This window comes from Ammospiza nelsoni, chromosome 4, assembly GCF_027579445.1.
Source record: "Ammospiza nelsoni isolate bAmmNel1 chromosome 4, bAmmNel1.pri, whole genome shotgun sequence".
Classification (NCBI taxonomy): Eukaryota; Metazoa; Chordata; class Aves; order Passeriformes; family Passerellidae; genus Ammospiza; species Ammospiza nelsoni.
This window is the reverse complement of record NC_080636.1, coordinates 59,223,530-59,236,136: the sequence shown is the minus strand read 5'-3', so window position 1 is coordinate 59,236,136 and position 12,607 is coordinate 59,223,530. Positions and strand designations below refer to the sequence as shown.

Sequence of the window (12,607 nt, the reverse complement as noted above, 5' to 3'; positions counted from 1 at the left end):
TAGTCTTAGTGATAAAATCTTGTCAGCAACCCATAATGTTACAAGTTTTATGACTTTTAAATCTTGGATATAGAGTTCTCAGCAGGAAAAGCTTACTTTGTAGGTATGCATCAGAATTCATTGTGTGAGCCTGTGCCTGCCTGAGGGAAGGAACCTGAATGAACCTAATATTTACTCTTGCAGTGCTGATTATATAAAATGTTAAGTTTTGCTGAAAACCCTATTAACTGAAAAAAAAGTAATTATGATCCTTCTGCATGCCTTTGTTGAAGCATCATTTGGGTTTCTGGTTGCTTTTGAAGATTTTAATAGGACATACATTAATAATTGTCCTATATGTGGCTGATTGAGTAAATAACTGAATTTACAGCATTTAAAGCATCAGTTTTGCCTAAGACAGGAATTTTAATTTTGAACTAGTGGTGAACCTGTGAGGAAAGCTTCAATAAAACCAAGGAGAATACACTAAAAATACATGCACATAAAATTTGGAAAGAAAGGGAACTATGATCAAGGCATAGAAGAAGAAAGAAATCAAACAATACATGTGTAGTTCCCAGTCTCACTGTTGATCCTTTTAGTCATTAGTAAATATGTTAGTATTTAGTAAATATATCAGGGATACTAGGAAACTACCAATGTACCTACACTCCCCACAATAAAAAAATGTTTAATTTATTCATAAACAGGTGATGTGATTCTATTCAGACAGACTTGCTGGCAGAGCTCTTTTTCTTAAGAAAAATGTGCACAGAGTTACTGAGAAAAAGGAAAAGACAGGGAATAAATGCACAGAAGCTTCTTGTAACAGGGCCCATAATACCTACTTCACACTCCTCCCCTCAAAACAAATTCAGTGCTGTTCAAGATCTCATATCCTATGATGATAAAGACTGTGAAACAAATCAGATGTATAAATCTTTTTGAGAAATGACAAAATGAAAGGCTTGCACCAAAGGCAGAAAGCTGCTGTGATGATGTGGCTTTTAAAAGTCTGTGCTATACCAGCACAGGAGTCATAAAGAAAGGAAATACTGACATGGGAGAGAACAATTAAGAGTGGGAGGAATCAATTAAACCACTGAAGAATGGTGACAGACCCGTCTAAAATAGGATGGAGACTGAGGCAGCAGAAGAGCAAAGGTGGGGTTGTGTGAGTCATACTTCTACAACTCTACTCACTTTGCTAAAATATCAAAAACATGTCCAAAACAATCAAAAAACCAAAACCACAGAGGCTTCAGATGCTTTTTAGCAGAAGCAGAAATTCAGCTGGAAGGTGGAAAGAGAGGGATGAGAGCTACTGAGGCCTCCAGCCCAGTGGAGAGCATCACTGAACCCTAGCCTGCTCCATCTGCCATGGGGTCACAAGGTCTGCGTGATTATTTCAGAGCCTGTTTTGAACACAAAGCAACACATTAAAATCTTCATTTAAGAAGAAATACTTAATGTCAGCAAATACTTAAAATATTCAAAATAGTGCATTTAAGGTAGAATGGGTAAATAAGCTGGTTGTGTCAACTAGCATAGGAAGCTTTAGGAAGTACAGGCCCAGCTTGCTGTCATCACTGCTGAGTAAGTTAAGAAAAGATCTCATCCTACACCTAGAAATACAAAGCTCCACTCTGAAAGATCAATTCCCTGGGCTAAACAGCAGTCATCACTGTGCCTTTCATATTGATTATTCCAAATATCTGCTGCAAAATTAAACTGTGATTACAGACCAAATGGATAATTTATCTCTTGCTAATTCTAGGCACAAATGTCAGGAGCTGCCAGAGCTCATGCCCATTAATGAACTGCACTGATTTGCATTTCCAGAGCCTGTAAAGCTGCAGGATGAATAGTAAACCTCCAAGTATAGACATAATTTAGTACAGATTACACTTTACCAGACCTACAGCAGTGGCAACACTACTGAGGACTGTCAGCTTTTGCTACTTGACCTGGCACTTCTGTTTTCTTACTGAAGGAATTTGCATCAAGGGTATTAATTACAGAAATCAGAACACAGTAGGATAATAAATACTGAAGGAAATTCTCAGCTCCCTCAAAGGAGAAAGGAAATAATGGAGGAATTTTTTTCTTTCATTTAATGCCAATTAGTAAAGCATGGTTGAGATTAATCAGAATTGAGACACAATTAAACATCTCTACAATAAATTACTATTATGGTTATTATTTAAAACTTGGCTGTGACTAATAACCAGTGAGACTGATGCTCATTACAACAGATAATGTATAATTAGCTAATATTAGATATTTGAAGCACCAAATGGCTGTCATAGATCTCATCTTAAAAGATTGTCACTATATTTTAAAATAATTTAAAAATAATAAAATACTATTATAATGAAGCACAGGATAATGAGTAGGAGAAAAGAACAGGTTCTAAAAAATGGATGAGACATTACTTGCTAAGTTGACCTTTTAGAAATACCCACTTCTTCACTTATCTTCTAAATGAAAGGCAGGATTATTTTTAATTCCAGCTAATGAGAGCAGATGTAAGTACTCATAATTAAAAGTCACTCACATTTGAGACAGCTACAGTTTTGCTATTACAACAGAGAGTAACACTTAAGGTTGCATGACAAATACTATTCTACTCCATTATATTCCAAATTCTTAGTTCTTGAATATTTCAATTGCGACATAACTTTTTCCCACAAGACAAAGACCTAATTCTTAAAGAAATATTATAAAAGGAGAGAAGAAAAATCTTCTCAAAAAAAGAAGAACCTACCTATTTCAAAGTTTAAGTGCAAAACCACCAACAAGATGTTCTTTTCTGAGCGGAGAAATAAACTTTTTCTACAATATAGGAAAAGATCTTCCATTTCTAAACACATGGAAAACAGCAGAGGATTGAAAGCTGAAAAAAACCCTCATTAAAAAGAAATGCCTATGATGGCTTTATCAAAAATGGTTGTAGAAACATTTTGCCAAAATGTCTGCGTACAGGGCCGAACAGAATTTTTGCTACGATTTTGAAGAGCACAGCTAAGGAAGACTGCTCTGAACATCTGTGTGTTGCTAACTCCACAGGGAGAAGGAACCCAAAGCTGCACAGAAAATTGGCTGTACCGGCTGCTGTGCAAAGTTGCCCCTTTCCTCAAAGAAAACCAAATCTACTACTTACAACAGTTGTGGAAGAATGGTTGCTGAATGGCATTAACTATATGTTTATCTGGTAATTTTCTCCTGGTTGCTGTTAGGATTCAACAGTTCTGGAGTTGGCTACCTTTATTTCTTACCCAACTGTTTTCTACTGCTTTTGCTGGGTATCAGTGGTCACTTTTAAAGGTACTGTCTTGATGTAAGTAAAGCACAATGCCTCAGTTAAAGTAATGGTATTTGATGGACTCAGGTGGACTATTCCTTGCTGCACCGGAAAACATCTTGCTCCAAACACTCCTGAGCAGGGTCTTATATAATTTGGACCTTTCTGCTACAAGTCACAGCATGTGCAACATATTGGGAGAACAGTAGCTGAGGTTGGTGTTAGCAGAGCTGAGATGCAACTTACAAGTACTTCCTGGGAAACCTGACTTCTAACTTTCATTAGATTAAATTCAAAATCTTAAAATGGTTTTGTACAAGCTTAGGTTCTCCATATTTTTCCAGCACTTATCCCGTGGGACTAAAAATGACAGGCATCTTCTTTGGTGAAATTTGCTATACAAGAAGAGTATGGCGACAGGATTTGCATTCTTTCCTTATGGGGAAATGCAGAGTTTCTTTTGAAGGCAAATCATTAAAATACAAAGAAGGACAGCTCTCTTTCTTGGTATAAAACCAGGTATGACTGAGAACCCAGGCTTGGTTTCATTTCACAGTCTAATATAAAAGCTCATTAGCTCAGAGATCTTCAACTGTCCCAAAGAGAGGCACTTGATAGGGCCCTGCTTTGTTACACCTGTGCTTTCCGAACCACAGAATGGAATTTCCTTTTCAATCTCCTTCTCTACAGCAAGGATGTGGGAAAGGTTATTATCATGTTGCCAAGGGAAATGCACCATCCCGTCATCAAAAGCCAGTATTACTGACTGACAGTATTCAGAGAAGGTTATGGCTTGTAAAACCATTCATTGACATTACAGCTGGAACAACAGTGCTCTCTCTTGGAACGAGCCAAGGAGAAATAACAAACTGTTACATTTTATATTATTTTTATTTCTACTAAATGCTGTGAAATGCACTTAACTTTTTCCTGGTCTGAACCCCATTCATTTTACTTGAATTGCAAAGGAAAATGTTTCCTGGTTTGAAAAGTGACTGAAAATGAAAGATTAAGTAGTGCTCTTTGCCCTATTTTTCAGTTTCTTTTACCATTTCTACTACACTTTTAATATGAAAAACATCTTTATTTTTTTATAAGAGCAACTATTCCACTTCAAATAAGTAACTTACAACCCATTTTGGGTTATAGGTACACCATTTCCTTAAAAAATAAAGGCACCACAGTGTACTTGTCAGTGCCCCAATGCAAACAGAGCAATGTTTGATTACCTCAGCATGAAAATTAAGAAGTTAGATTTTCTTACCTCTTACACCTTTATCTGAGCTGACCAGCCCATTTCTTTCTAAGTGTAATATCTTAGTGGTTTTCCAGGCACAGGGAGACTCAACTACTGAATCTGACTTAGAATGTTGAGGAGACTTCAATGTGCATTTAAAGTAGTGTTCCAAAGAAATAAAGATGTGAACCCTGGTATCTGGGCAAAACATTGCTCAATTTCAGCCAAATCTGACTGAGAAATGGGTCTTAAAAGAATAAAATCCCAAAAGAGGAATAAGAATTAGTGAATAGCTGAGCACTGATATTCCATCTGTACTTCCACTGATGAAATAACGGAGCAAGCAAAATCCTCAACCCTTCTACTCGCAAGAATCAGCTGGCTGGTTGTACAACTGCTGCACAGACACTGAAAATATGGGGGGAAAAAAGGAGCTTCTTTTCTGGGCTTGGCCAGGTCAGAAAGACACTGTTATTTTCTGTGCTGGAAGAACACACAGGAGAGACACAAACTTTACATCATCAAACTTGATTAATTCCAGTTACCCACCTTTAACTTAGCATCATCACAAACTGACTAAAACTCAACCCAGTCAACTGATTGTAGGCACACAAAATGTGGAAACTTACTTGAGAGAGGGCAAATTTTAAAAGGGATACTCCTCTGAGTGTAACAGTCCATTTTACGACACCCAGTTGAGTGAATGGTGCTGAAAACACACGTTCCCTCTTCATTATCTAAAGGGACAACTGGAAAGGTGACCTCTTTGCTAGGTGATGCAGCACTGCTCTGAGTACCTTGGTGGCCTCAGGAGATCTCTTCCAAGAGGATCTGCCTAAGGCTATTCTGTGTCCCAGGCATGGATACCATGGCGTCAGCTGAAAATGTGACATATGGCAACTCACTCCTCACAGGTTAAACCTCACGAAGTTGTGGACATTGTCCCAACATTTATTATTAACTAAAATGCCAGGCCTGTGGCTTACACTGGACTTCTGCCAGAACTGTTGTTTGACAGACCTTTAATGTCTCCTGTATCCTTGGAGAAACTAATCATTGTTTTGTTCAAATATATACTTGAAATACAAAATAAAGAGAAGTCTGTTGATGACACACACTTATACAGGAAGGCACAGACTCAAATGAGATGATGAATAAAAACACAGCCCTTAAAATAACAGTTCACAGCTATAGTCTGCTGGAAAACTATTCAAAACCCACCTTGTATTCTAGGTGTTTCTCGAAAATTGCATGGTATATACACAGAACATCTGCTGGCATCTCAGTAATTTGAAGGAAAGGAAGAAGCAACAATAAGCACTTCACAGTACATCAGATAACATGATAAGCCAAGATTAATAGACAACATTTACGATGAAATGAATTAACTGTACCTTGAAAAACAAGGGCTCCTCAGGAAGGGGGCTGACAGGGAGGGAGGCTGTGCTGCCAGCTGGGCTCATGTCCGTACTCTGAAAGAAAGGCACACAGGAGTTTGCATTTCCAAACAACTTCTATGGACAACTTTGTTACATTTTGGAGGAAGGGGGATGAAAGAGCTTGAAAACAGCACTGGAAATAAAAAAGAATTAGACTGACAACTGCAACCTGTACTTTATTTGCTTGTAATTAGTTCAAGTATTTCACTAATGGGTAAGTACTTGCATTTTATTTTGAATTTAATCCCCATTCAAAGACTGAAACACATGCACAAGTACACAAACATGCTGTTCATATTTGTTAATATAGAAAAACTTATTCATCTCAAAATAAACTATGATATAAAATTTTAAATTATTTTTGGGATGGCTCAACAGTATATTTAGAGGGAAATATTAACAGGAAAGCAATCCATCACAGGAAAATATTATGTTTAATGTTTAAAAAAAGATCCTGTTCACATGAGTCGATATACTTTACAAACAAGCACTAATACAAGAAAAGAAACAGTGAAGACCAAAGTTATAAATGAAAACAATTCAGTATACTTTGATGGATATGTCAAGTCAAAATGTCTGAAAGACTGACCTAGAACCCTGCTCTCTTCAAATCATATTTCAGTAACTTGCTGCTTAGCAAGGTCATGATTTTTACAGATGTGACAGATGTTAAACCAAGTGTGTGACACTTAACAATATAGAATGGTAGAAGAACATAAAAATATAAATAAACAACATCACAGTTGTTTTGGAGAAAACTAGAATAATCCACCATGACCACTAACAAAACAGAAATTAAGAAAATTTTTAAAAAATCAACAAGTTTGCCTGGCCTAGGTGTGCATTCCTTTTCACAATGTACCACTACAATGCAGAATGATCTCATAAATTCAACTTGTGCACTTGACTAATCTGATACCTGGTTCTGCATCGCTATGAATCTACTCTAAGTCCTTTGATAAACCCAGATTCTGCAACTGAAGAACACTGCTCCACCCAGAAATTTCTAACAGTTCATTCATCAGAAGATGCTTATGGAGAGACACTGCATTTTACTCAGCCAACTGGTCAGGAATGAAAAAAGACAACATTTGGGGTACAAAATCCCTGTGTCAAATCCAAAACAGAGACTTCAAAGTTAGCACCCACTGAGAAAATGTGAGTTCAATTAGATACCTATCAGTTACACCATAGCTGAAAGAAAAGACAACAGTTACTTGCTAAATAATAGGGATGCAAGTAAATGAGAAAGAAGGGGGTCATGATAACTATATCCTAAGAAAGATGTAGGTAATTTATAACCCAGGGAACACAGAGATGATGTTGAGAAATAGAGATTGCATCATGTCAGAAAGCCAGTATCTCTGTAGTATTCTTTGTATTCAGAAACACTACAAATTTTAACTCTGACTCCTGCACCTGATCATCAAGAAAACTGGCCAGTAATATTTACAAAATGAAGTGAAACTTAGCCGTTCTACATTAAACAAAAAGTGCAGACAAAACTGGACACTTCTGTGGGAATGTTCTCTGCCTCAAATGCCAGCAGCTCAGCAGAAGACAATTCAACTTTTAATTTACGTAGAATAGGGAAAAAAAAAAAAAAAATCAAGCATCTGATTTCCAAACCAAATCAAGTGCCCTAATGTGCAATCAGAAGTGTGCAGGAGGACAGACCCATCTTTAAGCACTGAAACAGCATCACTTGGAAAATCTGCAAAGTGTGAGCTACACATTGTCCTGGGATAGCTGGAATCCAAGGAAGGTTTAACAGCCCTGAGGATGACGCTGGTGCTGTCACAAAACACCTCAGGCACATCCAGAGGATGGCCTCAGCAAAACATTGCTCTTCCATGATGAGTGGGCAGGATCCAGCCCAGGTCGGATGTCACAGTGATGTGGTTCCACGCCTGAACCAAAAGGGCTGTTGGGTGTGTTAGGAGGGGCACCACGACTACACGGCCTCTGGACTGAAATTAATTGGAGTCTTGCCACACAGGAGCACTGGCAGGAGAGCCTAGAGCTGTCCACATATACATACTCTTCATGGCCCCTCCAACACCTTCAGTAATTTTCCTCTCTGAGGAAAGCAGAGCACTATCTGTGCCTGTGTAAATTAATTAAACCCAGTGGCGCTAACACAGTTTATTATAGTGGAGGACGGAATGAGACAGCACCAAAAGGGTTGTTTCTCAAGCTATTAAAAACCTCAAACCCTTACAAACTGCTATGAAAGATGTTGATAGCTTGCCTTCCTGAAGCAATATATTAAGAATTTCAAACAACACCACACTCCCCACTTAAATTTGCTCTCTGTGGTGTGTTTATATAATCACACTTTGCAGTCTAAAGCTCCCCATACATATTTTAAAAAAAATCACTGTGAGGAATTTACTCAATGGGGACTTTTTATTTGATGTTGTCTAAACCAATTGTGTTCTCATAAAAGCAGCCACTCACTTCAAGACCAGAATAAACTTGATAGGTTTTGGTTATAAATTAACCAGAAGATGCTAGACCATGAGGCTATAATTACATGTTGTAACTCATTGCAAATGCTAAATAAACATAATTTGTATCTTAATTCAAAATATTAGGCAAAAATTAGGACATCTGATTTTGCAGCACTCTGCTGTGCAACTATCATTTTAATATGTGTTTTTTATGCATAAAATGCACAGCTGGGTTTTGTTGACTGAGCCTTTTCCATGTGTCACTGGAAACCTCTCAGTTTACCAGAGGGCAGAAAATTTGCACAGCTTTAATCACCTAAACTACATTTCCAAAATATCTGAATACCAAGCAATTCAAGTATTTCTCAGAACAACAGTTTGGAAAAACACCATCCTGCCCATGCAAAAAAAAAAAAAAAAAAAAAAAAAAAAAAAAAAAAAAAACCAACCAAAACCAAGCTGTGTGAGCATTTCTATCAGTGCTTTCAGGCCTTTTTTTTGTTTGTTTGGAACAAGCTGCTAATATCCAGAAAAATTACATTATTAGAATTTTGCCAATAAATCTTCCATGATTGCAAAGACCAACACTAAGTTTTATTCTAATTTCTAGAATCGGTCTAAATATACATCATTGTTATTGTGCAGTTGAAAAGGTACCTTGGTACTGACAGGCCATGCTAATCATTTATCCTTGGAGGGCAATGTTAAGACTGTGATCAGGAAGTTTCCTGATAATGAGACAAAGGAAGAAAACAAGTCCCAGAGAACAAACTTTTCCCATTGCTACATCCATTTTGGAGATCCAAGGTCAGGATCCTGTTTGAGGACCAATTCTCATCATTTGAGCTAGATGCAAGTGAGAGCAGTTGTTTCTAGAGCTGTTTTAAAGTAGTTACAGGCTTGGTTTTGTTTTATTCCACTTGTCTCTACGTCTTCCTCAAAGCAGAACATTTCACAAACCTACATAACTATGAAAACTGTCTAACAGCAGATTAGAGAATGTAGTCAGCAGTTCTCCAGCAACACAAAAGATAAGGTATGTGCACAGTGTTAAAAACACACTCCTTTGAAAAGGACTCTTCCTTTTGAAGAGTCATCTTCCAGTCTTAAGCAACTCTCCTATAAATGAAAGCAGATTCACTGCATAAATTCAGGTTTTTCTTGCTACAAACCTTGCCTTTAATCTGACGTTCTTTAGGAAGTGGCCTATCTGTCAGCCTTCATTAATTGTGCCATAAAATAAGGACCATCCACCAACAGAAGGCAATTTAATTTGCTACAACTGCTTTTCAACAGAGGTAAACACTGCAATGGTAGCTGGCAGACACTGACTCCTCAGGAGACCAGTATCACAATTTATTGATCTAAGGAGTTAATACTGACAGAGAAAACCTTCAGTGGATATTAGAGGTAGAGAGCCAATAAATCTTTATAATAACTGAAGAAAAGACAATCTGTGTACTTTATAGCTTTGTCTAAGGGGTAGTGGATGAGTGCTGAAGTGACTTTCAGAGTGATAGTTTTAGTTGTATCATAAGTTATGTCAGAAAATATCATTTTATAATCTAGAAGTTGAGTAGAACTAGGAAATTAAATAAGTGCAGTCAGCAAGCTCAGTGGTGACATTTTGATATACTGAGGGTAATCAAAGACCTGCAAATGGATTTATTAATGGGTCTGCACAGTATTTTTATGAAATATTGTACTTAAATATCATTACCCCATTGTATCCATGGAAGTGAAAAAGAAGGGAAAGTGATTTGCTCAAAGCTATGAAGGGAGGTTATAAACAAAGACGGAATCATCCAGTTATTCATGCATGGTGTACAATGCTCTCCTACACACTTTTGGAGTGCTCTGGTTTCTGTAATTTCTGTATTATTTCATGTCATGAAGAGGTTTTGCTCATACATATACTTCCAGCAAATAAATCTTCTATAAACAACTGAGGCCAGAAAAATGAAAATTGGTTTAGATTAAAGAAAATAGTAGACACACAATAAAAGCTTTCACCTCCCACCCTCTATCAGGTTTGAGTAGTGTCCCCCAACATCTCCCATCACTCTCACTAAGAACAGAGTGAGAGACTCCTTAAAATGTGTTTTGTAATATCTATGGATACAATTCAGGTGGTTATTTATAAATCCATGTCACATCTCCTTCCTTAGAAAATACAGCTAAATATCTTACTAATTACTAATGCATGCAATTAACAGCTGAGACATTTAAGTATTATTTTCCAGTATTTGCCTGGAGCTTGCTGCTCCCATAGCTAGGAAGGCTGCGAGGGTCTTGCATCTGACCCGAGTTATTGTAGCTCCCATTGCAGGGGTGAAGCGTAAATTACAGCTGCTACTGTGTCTTGCTGCCTCTTTTTATGCTCCATGAGGCGCAGACGGCCGGGGAAGGTTTCAGTGGTTCAATTACCTACTGATTCTCAATCAGCAATTAGTATACAGGCACACAGATTAGTTCTGATTCCTCTCTCAATCTAAGCAAAGCCAATCACCTGGGGAAGCTGGGAAATTCCACCTCATAAAAGATAAGATACTGATCTGTCACTTAGCAGTATTTGTGCATCCAGAACTGGATTTTTTTTCAGAAGAGTCTTAGTTTTCAGGAAGTCTCTTAAATTTAACACTTGGCACATTTTTCTTCCACCAAGGTAAGGTTAGTATGAAGAATATTCTGTTGACTGTTATTTATTTCTACCTGGAAAAATAGCTGAAAAGAAGTTCTTTCAACCTTTTAATTAGGCCAAATCAATTCTAAAGCCCATAACCAGCAAGTAACATAAAGCATACACAGTTTCTTGAAGGGCTACTGTGTTTGAAATAGTTTAGACTCAGACTATATTTACACACTGTTTTAATATAAACTTAATTTACTCAAATACTTAAATTTACTAAGTTACCCATCTCTCTTCTTTACATTAATCGCAAAAGTGTAAGAACACAAAAGCACAAAGCACAAATTACTATTATTATCTGGTTTTCAGTTTCTAAAATGGCAATATGAAATTCTTTAGCATAGAAATAAGTTAGTAGCTAGGACAAGACAACACCTTGATAAAGGTTTTGAAATTTGTAAACAAAGTAGAAAGCTGAACTATTGAGAATGGGAGGTTGCTGGTTTACAGTTCAGTACAAAGTAGGGAAAAAGTCTGTTTTTCTAAGCACAGGAATATCACATTTCTTACAATAGACACTGACATATATGTTATCAAATAACTAATGCATTTATTTAACACCAAATATATCTTCCTTTCTGCTTTTTATTTTCACCTAGATTTTATCTTGCTCATCCTCCCAGTCTGCCTTTTCTCCCTGCTTTCCTCCACAAAACTCGTAATAAACAGAGACACAAGTTTCCTTGTCAGACACCTTCCTGCTACAGAGAGGTTACATGAAGGTCCATTAATATGTAGGAGAAAACCATTTTTACCTTCCCAACAGCAAATTCACTGCAAGTTAATCTCTAAAAATCCCCTTCACTTCTACTGCAAGCAGAATCTAATTTCAAAACTAATTTGGACAATGACTTTGGGGTTAACATCTCTTTGAGAGAAGACCCGTGGGATCATCAGTGGCTGTCATTCTCTCAGTGGGGACTGCTACCATGACACATGATATTAAATGCAACTCCACTCATATTTTTATCCTAATGAAAACCAGGGGGTTGCTTTCACAGATGCAAATGCTTTGTTGACAACACAGTGGAGAACCGATTTCCTTAAGCAAAACTCTACTCCCTCTTCAGTTTCTATTGTTTCTTTCATACTTCATTGACTATACTATCCAGCCTTGACATTTTGTTATTGTATATTCCTCCCTAATAATATCATATAAAATCAGCTTTTTCTGCTCTTTCAGCAGGCAATTGAGAGAACCAAGTGCTCTCCAGGGATTTTAATCTGCAGGCTGTCTATTTCAATTGCTTTTCTTTCCTTGCAAGAGCTCTTTCAAATGTACACTTCTTTTTTTTTTTCTCAAACTGCTTTCAGCTTTGTAGAAAAAAAGATGGTTGTCTCTCACAGTAGGTTCAGTGTGGGGTTTTTTTAACTCTAGTCACAAAGACACTCTTTCTCCAAAGCTTGCATCACAGCACTCACAGTAACTACCTGATACTCCACACCACAGCCATAATCTGAATGTGAAAGAAAACATCTGGTCAGCCTCCACTCAAAGAAGAGGCC

The 12,607-nt window shown here is 37.2% G+C and overlaps 1 protein-coding gene across 5 annotated transcripts in view; it reads right to left on the bottom strand.

Annotated features, from left to right (window-relative positions):
• Positions 1-12,607, bottom strand: part of CCSER1 (coiled-coil serine rich protein 1) — a 626,504-nt gene that overhangs the window by 304,316 nt on the left and 309,581 nt on the right. For all 5 annotated transcript variants that reach the window (XM_059470534.1, XM_059470536.1, XM_059470538.1 and 2 more), the window contains one exon: positions 5,915-5,992. In XM_059470534.1, coding sequence (XP_059326517.1) covers positions 5,915-5,992 — 78 coding nt within the window. The remainder of the gene's footprint in view (positions 1-5,914; positions 5,993-12,607) is intronic.